General features: G+C 45.4%; 1 protein-coding gene across 5 annotated transcripts in view; it reads left to right on the top strand.

The window, feature by feature from the left end:
- Positions 1 to 24,840, top strand: part of usp9 (ubiquitin specific peptidase 9) — a 379,823-nt gene that overhangs the window by 174,371 nt on the left and 180,612 nt on the right. For all 5 annotated transcript variants that reach the window (XM_038802114.1, XM_038802113.1, XM_038802112.1 and 2 more), the window contains exons 17-21: positions 925 to 1,020; positions 1,338 to 1,549; positions 3,639 to 3,879; positions 10,360 to 10,509; positions 18,066 to 18,186. In XM_038802114.1, the coding sequence (XP_038658042.1) occupies positions 925 to 1,020; positions 1,338 to 1,549; positions 3,639 to 3,879; positions 10,360 to 10,509; positions 18,066 to 18,186 (820 nt within the window). The remainder of the gene's footprint in view (positions 1 to 924; positions 1,021 to 1,337; positions 1,550 to 3,638; positions 3,880 to 10,359; positions 10,510 to 18,065; positions 18,187 to 24,840) is intronic.

Below are 24,840 nucleotides of genomic sequence, written 5' to 3'. Positions count from 1 at the left end.
TAAATCATAAAGAATAGTAGTAAATTACTTGTGGTTGTTACACGAGTTGTTACATGAGTAGAAATATTTATTGGACATATATTTATTACAGCTTGAAAGCAGCTAGTTTAAGTCATAGGACTAAACTGGTGGTGTTTAAAGTGTATCATTTGTGCAGATTGTAAAACCAAGTTATTACAATAAATAGGCCAATTGAATCTGACATCCCCGATATTGCACAATATCTGATGCACTTCAGTGTAATGTTATATTTGACAACTGTGCATGGTTCGTTGCTTTATAGAAAGGGGTTGTCCATGCTGCTGTGTGACAGTAAAATCACAGGTGTGATTGTAGGCTGTTTTTTTTCCCTTCAAGTATTGGTCAACATTTTCTCTTCTTATAAGAATGACATCTATGATCGTAAGAAAGAACTGATGTGAAATCTGGCGGGGCAAGACCAGATACTTCCCTGGTGCCAGCTTTACACTGAACTGTATCTCAATGGTTTTTCAGCTGTGCTCTTTCTTTGGATAAAAGCAAATTACTGCGGATGCTGGGATCAGAAACAAAAACAGAAAATACTGGACAATCTCAGCAGGTCTGACGGCAACTGTGGAGAGAAAAGGGAGCTAACGTTTCGAAGTTTTGAGAAAGAGTCATCCAGGTTCGAAACATTAGCTCCCTTTTCTCCACCGGCGCTGTCAGACCTGCTGAGATTGTCTAGTATTTTCTGATCTTTAGGTGACTGATTAATCATTTGCATGGTTGAATGACATTCAAAGAATTAGAAAGGCAACACCAGAGGACAAATCCAATTGCGATTTGCAAGAATTTTGTATCATTATTTGAGGTTATATATTGGATGTAATTGTGAAGGTGGACTTGAGTTCATGCTTTTTGTTTAAAATTTGTAATGCCTTGACTGTTGCCTGTGTTCGATAGGTTGTAATTCAAGGAAGTGATGACATTGCCAGTAGAGCAATAGACCTGCTAAAAGAAATATACACAAATCTTGGTCCAAGATTGCAGGTTAACCAGGTAGGTGTTCCACTTTGAAGATTGTGCATGCTCAGTGTAGACTTTTATGAACTTGGAGGTGCATGTGTGCATTTAGAGATACTCCTGCCGAGCAAATCTGCAATTGCAGATTTCTACTTCAAAACTTCTGCTATCTCCTAATATTGTTGACTAAGTCCATTAACATATGTTCAGTTGCTTGTGGATGTATGATGAGTAATGGAGGAAAGTGAGGGATGATGTGTGGGAAAGAAAAATTAGTTATGCAGCAAGATGCAGTAAATTGTAAATTACATCCCTTTGCATTACCTAACTGCTACAAATATCTGCACAAATAGGTAGAGATTCATGAAGACTTCATTCAGTCGTGTTTTGATCGGTTGAAGGCATCATATGATACGCTGTGTGTACTAGATGGTGACAAAGACAGTATTAATTGTGCAAGGCAAGAGGCAATACGGATGGTACGTGTATTGACAGTTTTGCGTGAGTACATAAACGAATGCGACAGCGACTACCATGAAGAAAGGACTATTCTACCAATGTCTAGGTATGTACATTAGAAGTACTGCTTTCAATTTAAGGTGAAATAATTTCAGCTCATGTTCTTTATTAATGAGCAATTTTTGTTCATTTTTTCTGTTGAAACTGCATTTTGGTTTTTGGATTGAGATCATCGCACTCGAGGGTTTTTGAGTTTCAATTCATTTTTGATCATGCAGCTAATTGATACCCAACATCATTTATGATACAGCTAAGTTTATCATTACTTCACCATGATATTCAGTAATGTTGATAACAAGTACTGATAAAAGTGTCAATTTTTAGATGTTCTGTTAATTTGCTTTTCATTTTAGCCTGATGTTTTTAAAGGACCTATTGCATGTTCTCGAAATGGATCTGCTCATGCTGGACTGTCCGTATAGAAAGTAACCATTTTTGAACAATTTAGCTGTGGAGAAATATTCTTCCTGTTGATTGGTTGTTTTGTTGTATTTTTTTTAAAAGTATTTTTATTAAGGTTTTGCAGAATTTTTCATAATAAAACAATAGTAACAATAATAACAAAATAAAATAGAGTGAACATTAACATAGTGCAAAAAGGATATACAATAACAATTAAATAGACATTACCCCACGCGACTCACATGTAGGTCTTCTCACACCATCCCAATGAAGCGCACCCCCCCGCAGATTGCTGCCGCTGCTGACATTTTAATTTTCCCCAAGAAAGTCGCCGAACGGCTGCCACCTCCGAGAGAACCCTAGCATCGACTCTCTTAAGGCAAACTTAAGGGGGGGGGGGGGGCTTTGAGTCTCTTCACATTATTAAAATCTGTCTCGGCACCACCCGTGTGTTAAGCACCTTGGACATTGCCCTCGCACACCCCTGCCAGAACTCTCTAAGCTCCGGGCATGCCCAAAACATGTGGACATGGTTTGCAGGGCTGCCCTTGCACCTCATACAAATGTCTTCTACCCAATAAAACTTGCTCATTCTCGCTGCCGTCATGTGTGTCTGGTGGACCACCTTAAATTGAATTCGATTGAACCTGGCACATGATGAAGAGGAATTAACCCTGCCCAGGACCTCTGCCCACAGACCCGTTTCCAACTCCTCATCTAGCTTCTCCTCCCACTTGCCCTTGAGCTCCTCCACCTGGGTTTCCTCCGCCTCCTGTAGTTCCTGGTAGATATCCGACACACTCTACCCTCTCCTCTCTTCTCTTCCCCCCCCCCCCCCCCCCCCCCCCCCCCACACACACACCCCCACACACCCCCACACCCAGGTGCCGGAGAGACAACCCTGTCCTATATCCTCAGTGGCGGCAGCGTCAGAAAGGCCACCACCTGTTTTTTCAGGAAGGCTCGTACTTGCAGATATTTAAAGGCATTTCCTGGCGGCAGATTAAATTTGTCCTCTAGCGCCTTCAAACTGGGAAAACGTCCGTCTATGAACAGATTCCCCCATCCTTCTGATGCCTGCCCTCTGCCAGCTCTGGAACCCACCATCCATCTTACCCGGGACAAACCTGTGGTTGTTACTCGCCCACACAAAGCCCAAAATGATCCTACTCACCCGCTTAAAAAAGGGCCTTGGGGATGAAGATAGGGAGGCACTGAAAGACAAACAAAAATCTGGGGAGGGCCGTCATTTTCACGGTCTGTACCCTCGCTTCCAATGAGAGCGGGAGCATGTCCCACCTTTTAAAGTCCCCTTCCATTTGCTCAACCAACCAGGTCAGATTGAGCCTGTGCAGGGCATCCCATTTCCTGGCCACCTGTATACCCAGGTATCGAAAACTTTTGGTTGTTTAGTTGTATTGACAATGATTTCGAAGACGATCAATGCAGTTTCTTCCGAGGTAGAAAGAAGCAGGACCATAATCAGAAAACCGAAAGATGACTTCTGCCTGTTTCATTTCAGTTTAATAACAGACAAAATGATCTTATGTCAGCTTCACAAAATGACACATTTTAACTGTGGTGAAGTGAGGCCATTTTTATTCAAGTAAAATTACAGTTTTGAATAATATCCAAGTGACTTAATTGTGATCTCTTGGGTATTCTGAGCTTTACTTCAGCGGAGTAATTTTACACTAGTTTACATATTTAAAATCAGAGTTTTCTTTTTTCAGAGCTTTTCGTGGAAAACATGTATCACTTGTTGTACGGTTTCCAAATCAAGGACGCCAAGTGGAAGATTTGGATATTTGGTCTCACACAAATGACACCATTGGGTCTGTGAGGCGCTGCATCCTCAGTAGAATAAAAGCGAACAGTGCACATACGAAAGTAGAATTGTTTATTGGTGGTGAACTTGTAGACCCTGCTGATGATCGGAAATTAATTGGGCAATTAAATCTTAAAGATAAAACGGTAAGTATGTTATTAAATATATTTATGGTTAGCAGTGACTATAATCAATGAAGCTGGACTGAAATAGCCCAAGTTAAAGTGTCACTAATCCCCATTCGGCAATATTGAGTTGTCTTTTTTCCTAATTTTCATGAACTGTTTTGGATTTGATCAATTTATAGATTATCCATCATATGTTTTTTACTTCAGAATTGATTGCTAAAATTGTGATCAGTTGACTGTGTAAGAGGAAGAGAGACTTCTTAATTGAAATAGGAAGGCACACCATGGGTAGTACGATATCCTGAAGATCCATAAGATACATGATGTTGGTTGTTTGGCAGACTAGTTTTCTGCTGTTTTATGGCTCTGTATTGGTTATTTTAGGTTATGCCCCCTTTCCAACAGATCAGTGCTATGATAGTGCCAGTCCAGGTGATTAAAATACTGCAACTGATCTGAATTGTCCTAACAATCAGTGACACATTGGGTGGGGACATTAGTTACCTTGAGGAAATTTAGTTACATGTTCCATGTAATGGGTAGGGGCAGCACGGTAGCATGGTGGTTAGCATAAATGCTTCACAGCTCCAGGGTCCCAGGTTCGATTCCCGGCTGGGTCACTGTCTGTGTGGAGTCTGCACGTCCTCCCCGTGTGTGCGTGGGTTTCCTCCGGGTGCTCCGGTTTCCTCCCACAGTCCAAAGATGTGCGGGTTAGGTGGATTGGCCATGCTAAATTGCCCGTAGTGTCCTAATAGTAAGGTTGGGGGGGGGGGGGGGGGGGGGGGGGGGGGGGGGGGGGGGGAGGGAGTTGTTGGGTTACGGGTATAGGGTGGATACTTGGGTTTGAGTAGGGTGATCATTGCTCGGCACAACATCGAGGGCCGATGGGCCTGTTCTGTGCTGTACTATTCTATACTGTTCTATATTCTATACATCCCCACTGTCTGTGCGGATTAGGTCACTGTCTGTGCGGAGTCTGCACATCCTCCCCGTGCGTGCGTGGGTTTCCTCCGGGTGCTCCGGTTTCCTCCCATAGTCCAAAGATGTGCAGGTTAGGTGGATTGGCCATGATAAATTGCCCTTGGTGTATAAAATTGCCCTTAGTGTTGGGTGGGGTTACTGGGTTATGGGATAGGGTGGAGGTGTTGACCGTGGGTAGGGTGCTCTTTCCAAGAGCCTGTGCAGACCCGATGGGCCGAATGGCCTCCTTCACTGTAAATTCTATGATAATCTATGATAATTCATGCCTTGCCATGATTAAACTTTGGTTCAACGTGAAATTATAGCCATCACGTCCATGTAACAATTAACTGGCATGAAATCTAAATATTTATGTTGCTGTGGACAAGGCAGGGAATCAAACTAAGTTGGTCCAACTAAGTGGATGTGTAACATTTCCAAGCTTTCCTGGTTGGGAAACAGTTACATGTGTGCATGTGTGCAACGGTAACACAGTTGCTTCACAGCTCCAGGGTCCCAGGTTCGATTCCTGGCTTGGGCCACGGTCTGTGCGGAGTTTGCACTTTCTTCCCGTGTCTGCGTGGGTTTCCTCTGGGTTCTCCGGTTTCCTCCCACAGTCCCAAGGTTAGGTGGAATAGCCATGCTACATTGCCCTTAGTGTCCAAGAAGTTTGAGTGGGTTACGGGGATAGGTTTGAGCTTGGGTGGGGTGCTCTTTCCAAGGGCTGGTGCAGACTCGGTGGGCTGAATGGCCTCCTTCTGCACTGCAAATTTGATGATTGTCAAACAGGGTCATGAACATCGTATCTCAAATCCCTCTGCTGAGCCCCTTTAGCTCATACTTTTATCTTTTCCAGCCGCAGAAAGTCGTACAGGTCACCCAGCCAGGCCGCTACCCCTGGTGGCAATGTCAACCGCCAATTCGGTATAGATTAGTCGCCGGGCAATCAGAGAGGTGAAGGCCATGACGTCCGCCTTCCTCCTCTCCATGAGCTCCAGCTTTTCCAAAACCACAAATATCGCCACCAAAGGATCCGAGTCCACCTTCTCCCCCACTATCATTGCCACAAGCACGAAAACTCCCGCCCAGAATCTCTCCAACTTTTCACAACCCTGGAAAATATGCGCATGATTTGCTGGCTCATGGCCACACTTCTCCCGCACATCTGCCACCCCCTGGAAGAACCCACTCATCTTTGCCCAGGTCATATGTACACCGTGTACAAATTTAAACTGTGTATCTCGGCAACCTAGAGAACTCCTTCCAGACCTTTGGCGCAACGTTCCTTCCCTGCAGGTACCTGAACTCTCTTCTTGGGAGCCCTACCCTCTCCCTCAGCTCCTCCAGACTGGCAACCCTTTGTCCAAATACAGGTCCTTCACCTTGACCAGCCCCACTTCCCTCCACCTCCTGTATACACTATCTGCACATTTAACCCCCCCCCCCCCCCGGGCTTCAAACCCATGATTCTCACACAATGGCGTTAACACCGACATTCCCTCCATCCTAAAATGCCTCCTCAACTGGTTCCAAATCATCACCGTGGACTGCACCAGCGGACCCACTGAATACCTACTTGCCGCCATTGGCAACACTGACGTCACCATGGCCCTTAAGCTGGACCCCTTACAAGATTCTGCCTCCAACCTAACCCATTCTACCCCTTCTCCTTCCCACCATCGCCACACCTTTTCCACATTCGCTGCCCAATAATAATGAAGTTACACCAACCCTCCCTGCTGCCTCTGCCTCTCTAGCAGGGTTCTCCTAACCCATGGCACCTTCCCATGCCCAGTCAAAGTTCAAAATAATCATGTCCAGCTTTTGAAAAAATGCTTTGGTATAAAGATCGGGAGTGTCTGAAAAATAAGCAGGAATCTTGGCCAAATATTCATTTTTAACACTTGGACTCTCCCCTCCCTAAAGCCAATTGCAATGTATCCCACTTCCTTAAGGTCCCCCCGGCCTCCTCCACCACCTTCGTCAAGTTCCACTTGTGGAGCATCGTCCATTGCCTTGCAACCTGAATCCCCAAATACCTGAACCTATCCCTAGCCACCTTAAATGGCATCCCCCCCCCCCCAAAAAAAAATTGGCTCGACGTCCCAACTCATTCACCATGAACACTTCCCTTTTACCTACATTCAGCTTATACCCCTAGAACTCTCCAGCAGGCCCAAGATTCTTTCCTTACTCCCCAGCAGTTCCAAAACACACAACAAAGGCTCTATGGCCAACGCAAACAATAACGGCAACAGCCACAAACCTCAGCTCAAACTCAAACCCAAACCTTCCCAAACCTCCAACGAGTACTACCACTCCAATGCATTCTCTGAATCCATAGACAGCACTACCTCTGGTACCAGGGCTCCCGACAGATTCATGACTGCATTCAACAACCTCCTTGCATTGCTCGAGAGCTGCCTACCTTTCACAAAGCCTGTTTGATCCTCCCAAAACCACCCACAGGACACAATCCTCCATTCTTCCTGAAAACAACACTTTCACATCAGTATTCAACAGTGATGTGGGCCGATATGACCCGCATTCCACCGGGTCCATTCCCTTTTTCAGGATTAACGTAATCACTGCATGCGTAATAGTCTCCAGCAGCTCCCTCTTCTCCAACGCCTCATTAAACGTCCCCAAAAGATATGGTGCCAGGTCTGTCGCAAACTCCTTATAAAATTCTACCGGGTATCCTTCCGGTCCTGGGGCCTTGCCCAACTTTATACCCCTGACACTATCCAGCACCTCCCTCAGCCCTATGGGCTCCTCCAGCGACTGCCTCTTTACTTCCTCCAACTGGGAAACTCCAGCTCATCGAAAAACCACCAAATCACCGTTCTCTCCCCCCGGGTCAACCTTGTAGAATCTCTGGTAATACTCGCTAAACGCCTCATTTATCTTCCCAGGCTCTGAAACCACGTGGGGGGATTCTCTGAACCTTTGCACCAAAATCGTGCTCGGTGCGTGGCTGGCGAATGGGCATCGGGTCCGACGCCACTTCCGCAATTCTCTGGTTCCTGGAAAAGCGCTGCTGGTCGGGCGCATGCGGTAGACGCGGCGCCGATTGGAAGCCATTGAAAGAGGCACCCACGGCGATTCTCCAATTGCAGCTGGCCGAGTTCCCGCCGGTGTGGTTTTCTCATGATTGCCTCCAGGACGGCCACCAGGACGGCCAGATTATCGATCAGGGGCCACCGATGCACGGGCGTGATCTTTTGGGATGGGGGGGGGGAGGAAGAGGGGGGCTGGGCTGGGCTGGCCTATCTTCTTGGTGCCGGTCCACGGTGTGGGTCGGCCATCTCGCCCGGGGCGGCCGACACAGGCCGCTGCTGTGCGAATGTGCGGGCCCCCGACCGAAACTGCAGGGCCCCGTATCGGCAGCTGGAGCTGCGAGGACTAAACCAGGGCCCTGCTAGCCCCCAACAAATCGGAGAATCACCCTGCACTTAGTTCAAGTAAGTCTACAGTGATTCATGGGTGATTTATCGCGGGCGTGGGGACATAGCCCCATTATTGGAGAATCAAGCCCCACATCTCCAGCCCATATTTCCCTGGATGCAGCCTGCATCCGCACCTGGTGCGTGCTAGCATACGACTCGCCTTCTCCCCGAGATAATCCTTAATCGCTGTCTGCACCTTGTCACAAAAGCCTCTATCCACCAACAAACCCAAACTAAACCTCCACCCCGGCCTCTACTCTCGTCCTGGTCTCAGTGGAATCTCCAGCCAGTGGTCCAAAATAACTACCCCCGCGTACTCTGCCCCCACCATCCCCCATCCCCACATAAACTTTTCACCCCTACCACCACTTACTCAGTTAACAGTAAACAACAAACAAAAAAGGACCCCCTCCAACAAACAATAAAGGACCAGAGGGAACAAAAAGCCATCGCTCCCTACCTCCACGTAAACCGTATTCCCAACCATTACAAAATGCCAGCACCCCGGTTCCCCAGTGTTGTGCCACTAATTTCTCGCTCAGTTTATGCTCCTTGCTGAAGTCCTCGGAGTCTGGAGTCTTGAAGTAGTATTCCCAGCCTTCAAATGTCATCCACAACTTCGCTGGTAGAGCACCCCAAAGCTGATCCTCCCCTGGTACAGAACCGCTTTAGTCGTGTTGAACCCTGCCTGCTGTTTCGCCAACTCTGCTCCGAAGTCCTGATATCTTCGGACCCTGTTCTTCTCCCATTTGCAGGTGTGCTTCTCCCTGGCCCAACACAACATCTTCTCTTTCTCCATAAATTTGTGGAGTCTCACGATCACTGTCCGCAACGGCTGCCCTGATCTAGGCTTCTGCCTCCGAGACCTGTGCGCTCTGTCCACTTCAGCGGCCTTACCTAGCACCACCGACATCAGCCCGCCAGCATCTTCGACACGTACATCATGGCACTCGCACCTTCCACTCCTTCAGGCAGGCCCACTATATGCAGGTGCTGCCTTCTCGAGGTGTTCGCCTTCTCCTCCACCTTTGCTCTCAACGATTTGCAACAGTCTCCCATGAACCGCACCTCCGCCTCCAGTGCCACCACTCGATCGCTGTGGTCCGAGATCACTTCTTCAATTTCCTGGATCTGTGACCTCTGCACCTCCAAACACTTCTTCACCCGCTCCATCGAGCTCTTCAGGAGTACCACAGCTCCTTCGATGGCCTTGAAGCGATCTTCCTGTATCTCCTTCCTCTGCTGCCGGAACTCCTCCTCAATAAAAGCCATCGACTGCTCCACCTGGGGCTTTCCACCTTGCATTAGTCCTTCCCCCTCCGCCATCCTTCCACTGCGCCACAGGTTTCCTCCAACTCTTTGGCCAGGTCTCTCACCGTCTTCTGCTGGTTTGGTAACCAGCGGACATACTAACACTCCTGGGGGAAACTAGTCCCCCGATCTTCAATTACACTTTTTTTGTCGAAATTAAACCCAATATCGGGTAGAAAGAGCTCTTTCATATGCCTTTGAGCAAGATCTGCCTTGTTTACAGCCATTCACCATGATTGCCACTGGAAGTCAGTCATCTAGGACTATGGCGACTTTAGCATAACTACAATAGCTTCAACGGGTGAAATTCAAGTTGACAGATTTTAAGAGCCTGCCTGCTGAAATGGGAAGTGATGTCGTGTAGCTAGATTTACAAAAGTTAATTTACAAAGCTCTACACAAGTTTTTAATCAAGCCGTGGGATTGTAGCAAAACACTTGTGGATGAGAACTTGTTAAAAATTGGGGGAAAAAACAGTGGGAATGTGTTGGAGTTATGATGTGTCACTTCATTCTGCATTGCTGGTTCTGCTTGCCAAAAGTGGTCCATTAGGCACTCAAACGTCTCGGTGCAGCATAAGTGGAATTACAAGAGGCACATCAGAAATACAAATAATTCAAAAATGTAAGTGGCAGAAAAATAGTTGATGCAAGAGTTGGATATTATAGCATTCATCTTGTCCGAGGTAACACAGTTGAGCTCTTGCCCATGTCTGAATGAAGATCTAGTACAGGTTAAAAATTCTGTCACTTCAATATTAATGAGGATTATTTTTCAGCTTATTACAGCCAAGCTAACGCAAATCAGTTCAAATATGCCTTCAAGTCCTGATAGCTCTTCGGATTCTTCAACGGGCTCCCCAGGAAACCATGGTAACCACTACAGCGATGGTCCAAATCCTGAGGTAGAAAGCTGTTTACCTGGAGTGGTAAGAATATTGTAATGTTCTCTTGATCTATATATCATGTAAATGGTTCTGGAAATCATATATTGTAAATAATTTAAAATTTTGTATAACATCAGAAAGGGCTATAAATACAAGTTCTTCTCATTTGTACAGCAAAACAAATGCTTCATAACTCAGCCAAATGCGCTTCATAACTCAGCCAAATGATACAAAATCAAACTAAGGGTGGGATTCTACTGGCATGATAGAGGTGGGCCCTCTGGGAGTCCAGGGGGTGGGAGAGGCTGACGTTTTGGCCTTTGCCTCCATGGTAGCTCGGAGACGGATCATCTTATCCTGGAGGGACCCGGGCCCCTAAAATCGGGGATATGGGTTCACGACATGGCTGGGTTTCTCAGGCTTGAGAAAATTAAGTTCGCCCTGAGAGGATCAATATTAGGGTTCATCCGGCTTCTTCGGGAAAAATTAAACTGTTAGCAAATACGATAAAGGGAGAGGGGGAGTTAGTTTAGTTTCGGCGGGAGAAGATGGAGAGACTTGAGAATTGTGTGTGTTGTTGGTTGCAGGGGCTTTACTTACTGAATTATGTTTACATTCTTATTTGTATCTTTTGTTGTTCTAAAACCATAAATGCCTTAATAAAATGTTTGTTTTAAAAAAAAATTTAAAAGAGAAAGATGGGACATAATAGTTGCAAAAAAGCGCAGGCAGGTTAGTATACTTAATGAGTACTTAGTAACATGTTTTTAGAAAAGGAAGCTGAGAAAATGTAGATAGAAGCGGAGATGGGAGAGGCAATGGATGGGGTGAAATTGGCAGGATCAGTGCACTAGAAAGATTGGCTCTGCTTTAGGCAAATAAGTCACCTGGTCCACATGGCTTGCATCTCAGTTTGCTAAAGGGCATGAGTGGAGATGTTGGAAAGGCATGCCATATCCTTCAATCTCCCCTCAATAAGGGCGTCCTTTTGCCAGAGGATTGGAGAGGACAAATGTGACACTTTTGTACAATAAATCATGTAAAGATAGTCCAGGCGACGAAAGGTTGGTCAGTTTATCAATGATGGATAAATGACTTGTACATTGGAATACAGTAAAATTTTAAAATTTGCTAATGTTTGTGGAAGATGTGGCAGGCAATAAGGCTGATAGCAGTCTATTGCAGTACATGGTTTGTTGTATGGGCAGAGAAGCTGCAGGTGGCATTTAATACAGAGAAGTAAGAGGTACTGGATTTTAGAATGAATGGGAAAGGTAATATTGATTTAATAGCGCATTCCCAAAAGTTTTGGAAACTTCTTTGCAGTGTTAATCTAAGCCTACTTGTGACAATAATAAAGATTATTATTATTATGTTTATAGGGACAGACCTGGGGGTTCATGTGCATAGATCTTCAAAGGTTGCAGGTCATATTGAGAGATATTGATAAAACATGTGATATCTTGGGTTTCATAAATAGAGGAATTATGTATAAAAGAATATTTATAAAGCTCTGGCTAGGCTAGAGCATTTCATTCAGTTCTGGTCACAACACTTTAGGAAGGATGAGAGGGTGCAAAGTGGTTTCAAAGAGAGGAATTTAGCTAAAAAGTTATGTTGGAGAGTTGGGTTGGAGGTCTGCTTTGCGTAGAGGAGTGCTCTCTCAGAGTTGTGCCTACGAGAGTGGTTGAAGCAGAGATAAATTATTTCAGGAGAAAATTAGGTGAGCAATTGAGAAAATTAAACATGCAGGACTAAGGGCATTGTGTGAGGCTAACTGGATTGCTCTGCAGAGAGCTGGTATGGACTTGTTGGAGTGAATGGTGGCCTCCTTTCCAAGATTATTCTAAATATTTTGTGAACAATTTGATTTTGGAAGCAGAGACATTGTTACCTCATCTTTATCTTGTCTGCTGAGTATTTTGAAAAATAGTTATCTGGTAGATTTTCACACGTCTATTTGTACTTCTGATTTCAAGTATTTGCAATATTTTACATTTCAATAAGTAAATAGCATCTTGTTACATAGCACTTATATATTGAGGCAGATTTCAGTTTCTTTAAGCTATGATGGCTTTGATGAGAGAAATCTTTTGGTTTGCAGCCAGTTGTGCTAAGCAATGTTTGTGCTTTACATTTCCTTTCCATTGAAAATATGAAGCAGCTCATTACTGTTGTGAGAATATATAGTAATCCTGAAGTTTTTTTCCCCCCAATTAAGGGGCAATTTAGAGTGGCCAAAACACTCTAGCTCAGTGTTAATCACCTGGCCAATCTTTGTGTCATCCGCAAACTTACTGATCCTACCCCATTTGGTCATCTACATCATTTACATAAATGACAAACAATAGGGGACCCAGCACAGATCCTGTGGTATGCCACTGAACATTAAAACAGTGTCCTCTGCATACTCATTAGGGATGCCAACAGACAATATCAGACTAAGCTAGAATCACAGGCTAACGTCACAGACTCTTGCGGTTGTGGCAAGGCTTAAACAACATAACGGGCTACAAAGTAAAGCCGTGTAGAATTACCGGCAGCAGTGCACCCCTCATGATTAACTCCATGCAGTCTATGCTCTGCTCGAGCAGGAAAACAACAAACCGTTGACAACTGCCCCAGCAGCCTCGGACACACCCATGCCTACCGTCACAGCTTCCGAAGTCAGATCAGCTTTCTTGAAAGTGAACCCTTGGAAAGCAATGGGTCCTGATGGGGCACCTTGTCGGCCGTTCGGATCCTGCGTGAACCAACCGGCGGATGTGTTCGTGGACATCTTCAACCTCTCCCTACTCCGTTACGAGGTTCCCACCTGCTTCAGGAAGACCACCATCATACTGGTGCCAAAGAAGAACCAGGTAACGTGCCCCAATGACTACCGTCCGGTGGCCTTGACATCGATTGTTATGAAGTACTTTGAGAGATTGGTCATGAGACACATCAATTCTATACTCGCAGAATGCCTTGATCCACTGCAATTCAAATACCGCCACAATCGGTCCACAGCATCTCCCTGGCCCGACACTCATCCCTGGGGCATCTCGGTAACAGGGACGCCTACGTCAGTCTCCTATTCATTGACTACAGCTCCGCCTTCAACACCATAATCCCAGCCAAGCTCATATCAAAGCTCCAAAGCCTAGGATGTGGCTCCTTCCTCTGAAACTGGGTCCTCGACTTCGTGACACATAGACCACAATCAGTAAGGATAAACAACACCCATCTCCTCCACAATCGTCCTCAATACCGGGGCCTCGCAAGGCTGTGTACTTTAGCCCCCTACTATATTCCCTCTCCACACACGACTGTGTGGCACAATTTGGCTCCAACTCCATCTACAAGTTTGCTGATGACCTGACCATGCTCAGTTGGGCCTCGAACAATGATGAGAGTACAAGAGGAAGCTAGAGATCCTAATGGAGTGGTGTAATGACAACAATCTCTCCTTCAATGTCAGCAAAACTGAAGAGCTGAGGTATTGAGGACTTCAGGAAGCAAAGTATCGTACACACCACTGTCTGCATCAATGGTGCTGAGGTGGAGACGGTTGACAGCTTCAAATTCCTAGGTGTGCACTTCATCGGCAATCTGTCCTGGTCCACCCACATCAACGCTACGACCAAGAACGCACAACAGCGCCTCTCATTCGTCAGGAAGCTAAGGAAATTTGACATGTCCGCATTGGCTTTTAGCAATTTTCCAGATGCGCCATAGAAAGCATCCTTTCTAGCGGCATCACAACCTGGTACGGCAACTGCTCTGCCCAAGACCTTAAGAAACTACAGACTCATGAACACAACCCTCCCAATCAACGAACCCTCCCACCCGAGTTATTCACTCTTCCAACTTCTTCCGTCGGGCAAGAGATACAAAAGTTTAAGAACATAGGCTAACGGGTTCAAAAATAGCTTCTTTCCTGCTGTTACTTAGACTCCTGCATGACTCTTACAGACTGATCTGATCTCTTCACACAGCTTCTCTACTGAGTAGTACTACACCCCGTATGCTCACTGTTGCCTATGCCTATGTATTTACATTGTGGATTTATGTATGTCCTATGTTGTTTTTTCTTGTATGCAGTGATCAGTCTGGACTGTACGCAGAACAATACTTCTTACTACCTCGGCACACGTGACAAAACAGATCCAATTCAATCCCTCTGTCATCACCCTCTATCTCCTACAGCTAAACCACTTTTGAATCCAACGTATCAAGTTACCCTGTATCCCATGTGCAATTGCTGTCCTTATAAGCCTCCCATGTGGGACCTTGTCAAAGGCTTTGCTGAAATCCATGTAAACTGCATTAATTGCACGACCCGCATCTACATAGCTGGTCACACGCTCAAAATTCAATTTGATTTCAAATTGAGTCCAAAGATGTGCAGGTTAGGTGGATTGGCCATGCTAAATTGCCCGTAGTGTAAGGTTAATGGGGGGATTGTTGGGTTACGGGTATACGGGTTACGTGGGTTTAAGTAGGGTGATCATTGCTCGGCACAACATCGAGGGCCGAAGGGCCTGTTCTGTGCTGTACTGTTCTATGTTCTATTTGTTAGGCATGACCTCCCTCTGAAAAAGCCATGCTTGTACTATTGCAGATTAAACCTTGCCTCTCCAATTCTCTGCTTCAGAATTTTCTCCAATAGCTGACGTGAGATTCGATAGTCTGTAGTTCCCTGGCTTATCTCTTTGTTTAAATATTTATATTCAACAAATTTTCATCCTTTCACCATACAGAAGAAAAACGAGAACGTGATCATTGCTCGGCACAACATCGGCAGAACTGTACTGTTCTATGTTCTATGTTCTAACTCCAACAATATATAAAAAGAAACAATCTCAACCAAACCTAAGATCCCCCCACCCCCTCAACAGTCAACGGTAGCCAACTCCCTAAGTGCATAATGAACAAACGCCACCAATTGTAAAACCTCTCGTTCGCCCCCCCCCCCCCCCCCCCCCCGCCCTTCCATTAGCTCAAACTTCACCTTCTCTAGGGTCAAAAACTCCAGCAAGTCCCCCTCCCCCACCACGCCAAGCAACAGGGTGGAGAGGCTGACCTCCATCACAACAGGACCCGCCTATGAGTGATCAGAGAGACGAAGGATAAAACATCCGCATCCTCCTGCATCTCTGGCTGGTCTGGCACCCTGAATATGGCTTTTAGGGGACTGGGCTCCCTGAGATTGTGCTAAATTCCATCTTCCAAAACAGTTCCAGCGTCGGGCAGGACCAAAACATATGGAGATGATTCACAGGGCCCCTCCCACATCTCTCTCAGACATCCTCCATTCCTCGAACAGCTGGCTCATATTGGTGAGGTGTTCCCTATGTCCGACTTTCAGCTGTATCAAGCCAGCCTCGCACTCTAGGTTGAGACATTCACCTTCCGCAGCACCTCACACCACAATCCATCTTCCATCGTGTCCCCCTCCCCAGCTCTTCCCCCTACTTTGCCTTAATCACATCTACAGATACCCTATCCTCAAGAACAAATCCTTCATTTCCTTGATTTCCCCCTCCTCCCATCTCTGAAAACTCGCATCGACCCCCCTGGGCTCAAACCGACAATTCCCCCTAATCGGCAACTCCCCTGACCCGGCCACCAGCATAAAATGTTGCCTGAACTGCCTGCAAATCTTCAATCTTGCCGGACTCGACAAGTACTTTCCTGGAGCCATCGGAAGCGGCGCCGTTGCCAGCGCCCACAACCCTGACCACCTACACGAGCCAACTTCCATCTTAACCCACTGGGCCTTCTCATTGCTCCAGTCCTGCACCTTCTCCGCATTCGCCACCAAATAATAGTACAGCAAGTTTGGGAGGTTGAACCTCCCCTGCCTGTTGTCCTCTGCAAGACCAACCTCCTAACCCTGGGCACTGCCCACTCCCAGATGAACAAAGAGATCAGCTCGTCCACTCACTTGAAGAAGGACTTTGATAAAAAGTCTAGCAGGCATAAGAATCTAGGCAAAACATTAATTTTAACTGCCTGCACCCAACCCACCAACGACAAGAGGCAGGTTGTCCCACCTTGACAGATCGGCCTTTGACCTCCCCGACCAAACTAGTAAAATTATATTTTTTGGAGCCCTCCCCAAACTTGAGTCCCTGGAATCTCTACAATCTTTCTTTAATCGTGGGACCACATTAGCTGTTCTCCAGTCCTCTGGAATCTCCCCCGTAGCCAGAGGAATTAAGAATTTGGGTCAGAGCCCCTGGAATCTCCTCCCTCGCCTCCCACAGCATCCTGGGACACAATTCATCCGTACTTGGAGATCTGTCCATTTTTAAGCTGCCACCGTCCAATACCTTGTCACTCTCACTATGACAATTTGCTCAAGAACCTCACATTCTCTCCCTGAGTTCCACATCTACCTCCTCATTCTCTTGGGAGAAGACAGATGTGACGTATTCGTTCAACATCCTATCAATGTCCTTTGGCTCCACCCACAGATTTTCCCCTTGGTCCTCATGGGCCTTACTCTTTTCTTGGTTATCCTCTTCCCATTGAATATCTGGGATTTTCCCTACTTTTACCTGCCAGAGCTTTCTCACATCCCCCCGTTGCTCTCCTGATTGCTTTCTTAAGCTCCATCCTGCACTTTCTGTACTCCACTAATGCCTCTGTTGATTTGCTTCCCTTGTACTGCTAATGTACAGATTAAAGCCCCATTTATTGAATTACAAGAATGACAAATTTTGAGAGAGGAGCCCACAAAGTCACAGTGCTTCTTCAAAGCCCAATAAAATTACAGTACTTGAAATCCAATGTAATGGTAGCAAATCCTTCCAACCATTACACGTAGCCGGCATATCGCCTTTCCACCAAAAGTATTTACTAAGACAGTAGTTTCTTTGGCACGTCAAAGGATTCTGGTTTTCAAGATACAAAGAAATCATTTTGGATTTGAAACGGTAACTCTTTCTCTCTCCACAGATGATGCCAGAGCTGCTGAGCTTTTTCAGCACACTTTTTTTCTAGCTTTTCTTAATTTTTCAATGATGCCTTGCCAGGTGTTAGGTGCAATTGTTACGTTACCTGGACCAGACTCCAAATTTATATTTGGAAACTGGATGAGGCCCCAACGATTTTTCAATTTGGAAACTGAGGGAAGGATACTTCGTTCCAGGAGTGATTCCACTGGGGGTTATTAAAACAAATTGTATTATTTTTGCAGGATTAACCCATTATTGTCCAAGGAAAAAGAGCATAAACACTTCTAAACTTTCAATTATGCAAATTTCCACACATGCTAAAATTGCATCTTAATTGGAAAAACTAATAATTGGGTGAACTAAATATATATTAAAACGCTAAACAAGCTGACAGTGAAAATAAACAGTTTGACATTTTGATCAGTGAAAATTATTTTTTGCTGAATTCGATCAAAGGTTCAAGATCGATGAAGCAAAAATGGACCATTAACTAAAATATGCTGAATTGAGGAGAAATCATATCAAATTTTGTCCTCTTCAATTGAGTTAATCCAGTTGTGACTGGTTTTAGTCTTGTATGTACAGATTTCTCTATACACCTGTAATTGTGTTATAATTCAGATGAAATTTTTTATTCCTAACCTTCTTCCTTAGATAATGTCCTTACATCCTCGATACATTTCCTTTCTTTGGCAAGTTGCAGACCTGGGCAGCAGCCTTAACATGCCTCAGTTGAGAGATGGCGCTCGCATCCTTATGAAGCTCATGCCTCCTGGTAAGGTACTTTTTTAAAAAAAACAAATGAAACTGATATATTTCTCGCAGTGTTTATTTAAACAAGTATTATGTGTGGTGTTGTCAACTGAGAATCTAAGCTAATTTGAATTTTGAACATCAGTGGTAATAATTGCTCCTAACAGCACCACAAGTTACTTCAGGTAACCGCCATTTGTAAAATTACTCATTTTGTAAAACTAGTAAATAGTTGGCTGACCTGCCAGTGAGAACCACGCATACTGTCTGATGAATCCATGTTCGTCCAACTCCATTTAAAAATGTGCTTCAGAGGGCAGCACGGCAGTGCAGTGGTTAGCACTGTTGCCTCACAACGCAGCGGTCCCAGGTTCGATCCCCACCCCGGGTCAGTGTCTGCGTGGAGTTTGCATGGTTTCCCTGGGTCTGCGCGGGTTTCACCCCCACAAACCAAAGATGTGCAGAATAGGTGAATTGGCCACGCTAAATTGCCCCTTAATTGGGGAAAAAAAAAGAATTGGATACTCTAAATTTAAAAAAAAAAAGAAAAATATGTGCTTCAAGTTTTGAATCTGCCTGCAACATTAATTAAAGGCAATTAAATGACTCTTTGTGGGTGTCGAGGGTAACTTTGCAGTCAAATCTCATGTTGAAGTTTGGTTGAATTCTGGAGTTTTGTGATGTTTGAGGGGAAACCTGTCAAGGAGTAAGATTGGCTGTGCATGGATGTCTGATGATTTGGTCCATGTGAATGCAAAGTACTGGTGTGCAGTTTCATTTTTTATAATACTTGATGCAAAATTTGCATCATGAACATTCGGGTAGGGAACTGTCATGGCCACTTTGTTTTGCAAATTGACTAAATCAGGCAATTGTTGATGTGATAATTATAGACATAAAAATGCAGACAGATGTTGAATATGATTGTCTGCAATGATTTCTTTTAAACCCTCAGTATAACTGACATGTCAAATGGACACGTGCAGTGCTCCCATGTTTGCCAGCTGATGGGAACTATCAGTTTTTTCCTTCATGGGATGTAGGCATCATTGGTGTTGCAATCCCAGTTGATGTTACTAATGGACGGCAAGGTCTCAGAATGGAACCCTGGTTCAAAAGACTAACTTATTTTTTTTAGAAAACATTGAGGAACAGGCCACAGGGCTGCCATTTAGGTTTTAACAATAAGAACAAACACTCATTAAATATTGAAGGGTTTGACTATAATGCAACACTCTTCGTTCCCCTCTTGTCTTCATAAATGTACACAGATTTTAAAACAAAAAAAGTTGCACAGTGCATTTTATTCTATAATATTCCCAGTAAATACTGAAACCCAACACACTCACTCCCACTCCCTCTCTCTCATCTCTCTCCCCCCCCCCCCCCCCCAGATTATTGTCAGACAAGGGTTTTGCAAACTCCACTATCAAAAAGACCCGCTTTAAAATCATCTTTCAAGCAACGCTTTCCCTCGGCTTTTTTGGCAAGGAACCATCTCCGCGTTTCCAACTCCTTTCAGTATTCTCTTATATTGAACTGCCAGATGCATCCAATCTTTCACAAACTCTCAGGTACTCAGTCCTCAACAGATGTAGAACAGATCCTTCCTCTTGGGGGAAATCTATAACGAGAGATCATCGTTTTAGGAAAAGGGGTAGAAGATTTAAAACAGCTGAGAAATTACTTGTCTGAAATGGTCAAGAATCTGTGGAGTTCATTATCCTGTTGTCTGGTGGATGCTGGGACATTGAGTAAACTTGAGCAGATAGACAACTTTTTAATTAGCGGGTTGAAGGGTTGTGGAGGCAGAGTTAAGATCAGCCCTGATCATATTGAATGGCGGAGCAGGCCTGAGGGGCTAAATTGCCTCAATTATAATGTTTATTTTCACTAGTATGCTCACATTAACACTGCAATGAAGTTACTGTGAAAATCCCTTAGTCACTACATTCTGGCGTCTGTTCGGGTACACTGAGGGAGAATTCAGAATGTCCAAATTACCTAACAGTCTGTCTTTCGGGAATTGTGGGAGGAAACCAGAGCATCTGGAGGAAACCCACACAGACACGGAGAGTGTGTAGACTTCGCACAGAGCTTCGTCCCAAGCTTGGAATCGAACCTGGGTAGCCTGGAGCTGCAAAGCAACAGTGCTAACCACTGTGCTACCGTGCCTATCCCTGCTTCTACTTGCTTCCTTATGCATATTACTGTTTCAAAGACTGAAAATTAAGGTACCAAAGCTTAGGATTGCTTCAGATATGTGGCTTTTCTCTAGCCAGCCTCATCAGCTCTGCTTTTCCCAGGTCTGACTTTAAATTGAGCAAGAGAACTGTTGGCCCTCCTGGAAGCATTGCCACAATTGACACGTCACACAAACTACTTCTACAAGTAATCTTGAATCAAGTTTACTTCATTCAGATCAAATATGTCACCCAGATTTATGCAGTTAATTATTGTCACACAGACTTGAACTCATAAATGAAAACTGGATCACTTCCAGTGACGGTGGACGGGAGGCAGCTGCACATTGGAGGGCTCCTGTTCGGGAACGGCATTTTTGGGGTTTAACGCGGGCCCAAGGGCAACAGAGGTGGCAAAAGCAGGGAGAAGGCACAGTGAAGGAAAATGTCGAAAACAAGTTTAAAAAAACGGCCGTGAAAAAAGCAGCTGAAAGTCTGTTGGGGAGTGGAAAGGTCACCGCGGGGACGGCAAAAAAAATGGAGGGTGGGGCACCAGGGGAGGCGGCATTGCCCACGGCTGAAGAAATGACTACGGTGATGGCCGCGGAACTCGAAAGACAGTTCACAAAGCACATGGAGGCAATGAGGAAGGAGATGGGGGTGGTATTGAAAATACTGGTGGAGGAGGCAATTGCCCCGGTGAGGGCAGTGGTATTGAGTGCAGTGGTGCAGGTACGGGAGCAAGGTGAGGCGCTGAAGGAAATGGAAGAGACATTATTGCAGCACAGTGATCAAATTACCTCGATGGGGAAGGAGATGCGGAAGGCGATAGAGATCAACAAGGATCTGCAAGCCAAAATTGGCGATTTAGAAAACAGATCCAGGCGACAGAATCTGAGGATTGTGGGTCTTCCCGAAGGAGGGGAAGGCCCGAGGCCAACTGAGTATTTTGCCACGATGTTGGCGAAGCTATTGGGGGAGGGGGGAGGATCCCTCCCGATATGAACTGGATCTGGCTCATTAGTCGTGGAGGACTGTACCAAAGGAGAATGAGACGCCAAAAGTAGTAACTTTGTGCTTTTGTAGGTACAGTGTGAAGGAGAAGGTCCTGTGCTGGGCAAAGCAGAAGCGGGTGGTGCAGTGGGCTGGAGCTGGTATTCGCATATATCAGGACTTTACGGTGGAGCTGGCAAGGAGGCGGGCTGCCTTCAGCCGGGTGAAGAAGGCACTGTTCATCAGTAAGGTGCAGGTTGGCATAGTATACCCAGCTAAGTTGAGGGTGACCTACAAATCCAAGCACTTTTATTTTGGGATGGCGGAAGCAGCGGAGGAGTTTGCGAAGGCATAAGGATTGTGGCTGAATTGAGAAGTGGTCACGTACCGAAGTAGCCTCATGTAACTATTTTTTCACTGCGGCTGGTGTATGTGCGTGGAAATTTGGGGGGAAGGAACAGAGGTTGGGGGGAGGAGTTTTGTAAGAGGAAGTGGGGGGTGGAGGGTGGGGGGGAAGGGCTTGCAATGGGTGGGTGTAATTTATGGTACTCTTTCGGGAATTGGATGGCATTGAATGTTTGGGGGTGTTTTGTCCCACCGTGGGAGAGTGTGTATTGCTTGATGCTTATATTGTCAGGGGGGTCGTTGTTTGGGGTGGTGGGAGGATGGGATCGTTGTTGTTGATAAGGGAACTGATTTTGTATTTGTTACCGTTTACTGCTTGTTGGTGGGGTGTAAATTTTGAAGAAAATGTGAAAATAGAACATAGAAAAATACAGCACAGAACAGGCCCGTCGGCCCACGGTGTTGTGCCGAACCTTTGTCCTAGATTAATCATAGATTATCATAGAATTTACAGTGCAGAAGGCGGCCATTCGGCCCATCGAGTCTGCACCAGCTCTTGGAAAGAGCACCCTACCCAAGGTCAACACCTCCACCCTATCCCCATAACCCCACCCAACACTAAGGGCAACTTTGGACACTAAGGGCAATGTATCATGGCCAATCCACCTAACCTGCACATCTTTTGGACTGTGGGAGGAAACCGGAGCACCCGGAGGAAACCCACGCACACACGGGAAGGATGTGCAGACTCTGCACAGACAGTGACCCAAGCTGGAATTGACCCTGGAACTGTGAAGCAATTGTGCTATCCACAATGCTACCGTGCTGCCCTTAAGAACAAATTAATCTACATTCCATCATTCTACCGTAATCCATGTACCTATCCAATAGCCACTTGAAGGTCCCTAATGTTTCCGACTCAACTACTTCCACAGGCAGTGCATTCCATGCCCCCTGTACTCTCTGGGTAAAGAACCTACCTCTGACATCCCCCCTATATCTTCCACCATTCACCTCAAATTTATGTCCCCTTGTAATGGTTTATTCCACCTGGGGAAAAAGTCTCTGACTGTCTACTCTATCTATTCCCCTGATCATCTTATAAACCTCTATCAAGTCGCCCCTCATCCTTCTCCGTTCTAATGAGAAAAGGCCCAGAACCCTCAAGCTTTCCTCGTAAGACCTGCTCTCCATTCCAGGCAACATCCTGGTAAATCTCCTTTGCACCTTTTCCAAAGCTTCCACATCCTTCCTAACATGAGACGACCAGAACTGCACACACTACTCCAAATGTGGCCTTACCAAGGTTTTGTACAGCTGCATCATCACCTCACGGCTCTTAAATTCAATCCCTCTGCTAATGAACGCTAGCACACCATAGGCCTTCTTCACAGCTCTATCCACTTGAGTGGCAACTTTTAAAGATCTATGAACATAGACCCCAAGATCTCTCTGCTCCTCCACATTGACAAGAACCCTACTGTTAACCCTGTATTCCGCATTCATATTTGTATTCCAAAATGGACAACCTCACACTTTTCAGGGTTAAACTCCATCTGCCACTTCTCAGCCCAGCTCTGCATCCTATCTAAGTCTCTTTGCAGCTGACAACAGCCCTCCTCACTATCCACAACTCCACCAATCTTCGCATCGTCTGCAAATTTACTGACCCACCCTTCAACTCCCTCAGCCAAGTCATTAATAAAAATCACAAGCAGCAGAGGACCCAGAACTGATCCCTGCGGTACGCCACTGGTAACTGGGCTCCAGGCTAAATATTTGCCATCCACCACCACTCTCTGTCTTCTATCGGTTAGCCAGTTTGTTATCCAACTGGCCAAATTTCCCACTATCCCATGCCTCCTTACTTTCTGCATAAGCCTACCATGGGGAACCTTATTAAATGCCTTACTAAAATCCATGGACACTACATCCACTGCTTTACCTTCATCCACATGCTTGGTCACCTCCTCAAAGAATTCAATAAGGCTTGTAAGGCAAGATCTACTCCTCACAAATCCGTGCTGACTATCCCTAATCAAGCAGTGTCTTTCCAGATGCTCAGAAAAATGGAGAATAAAAATATTTTACCAAAAAAAAGTAAAGGAAAATTGTTACTCAACTCATGAGTCAAATTCAAATATCACCTCAATCAGATGAGCTGGCCAAGTTTTCTGAAAGGATGCTTTACTGGTCACTGAGCCCTTGACTCCTGGGTATGCTTCTCCGATGTTTGTTCCCTCCTGAAGCTTCCAAACCCTGCTTCTTTAGTACGATTTCCTCCAGCTTCTTGAAGGTTCGATGATGTCAGTTTATTACCCTCTGGCTGCCGAGGTTATATTTCACCGACCCAGTAAACAGGATTCATTTGTTCCATTATGCCATAAAGCAGCTTCCAGATGAACAGTTTCCATGACTACAAAGGTTATGTGGCCCCTTTTGAGCAAAGAGTAGTATCACATTGTAATACATTGCAGAAGAGGCCCTTCAGTCCATCGAACCTGCCATGACTCATGAAAGGTAACTGACCTGTCTATCTAAACCCATTTGCCAGCACTTGGCCCATAGTCTTGAATGTTATGACATGCTCATCCAGGTACATTTTAAAGAATGAGGCATCCTGCCTTGACCATGCTCCCACCCCCAGGCAGTGCATTCCAGACCGTCACCACCTTCTGGGTTTTAAAAATAAGGTTTTCCTTTTTCCTTTTTGCTAATTTTATCCTACTGAAGTGCCATATCCCAGATAATTCCCCCAGTTATCTGTTTATTTTTTCCCATGACCCATCCACTGCTTCCTGTTGTCAGTCCTCCGCTACAGTTTCTTTTGTTTTCATGTGTTACTCCTGCTAGATCATGGTTTCCTCATCTGGACCAATAGATCTTGTCTAGCATCTGTTTAATTTGGATTTCTTTTTTTTAATAAACATTTTATTGAGGTATTTTTGGTATCGTAAAAACAATAAAGTAAACAATATTCAAGAAACTATAAACATAGTGCAGAAGCCATTTACCTCTCGTATAGGTCCCAACCTTATTAACCCCCTACTCTAATCTAAGCTAATTCGCTTGCGCCCCCCCCCCCCGGGTCTGCTGACGATTAATTTACCGCAAAGAAGTAGACGAAAGGTTGCCACCTCTGGGGTGAACCCTAA

The sequence above is a fragment of the Scyliorhinus canicula genome, chromosome 7 (genome assembly GCF_902713615.1).
Source record: "Scyliorhinus canicula chromosome 7, sScyCan1.1, whole genome shotgun sequence".
Taxonomy (NCBI): Eukaryota; Metazoa; Chordata; class Chondrichthyes; order Carcharhiniformes; family Scyliorhinidae; genus Scyliorhinus; species Scyliorhinus canicula.
This window is presented reverse-complemented; position numbering and strand designations above follow the sequence as displayed.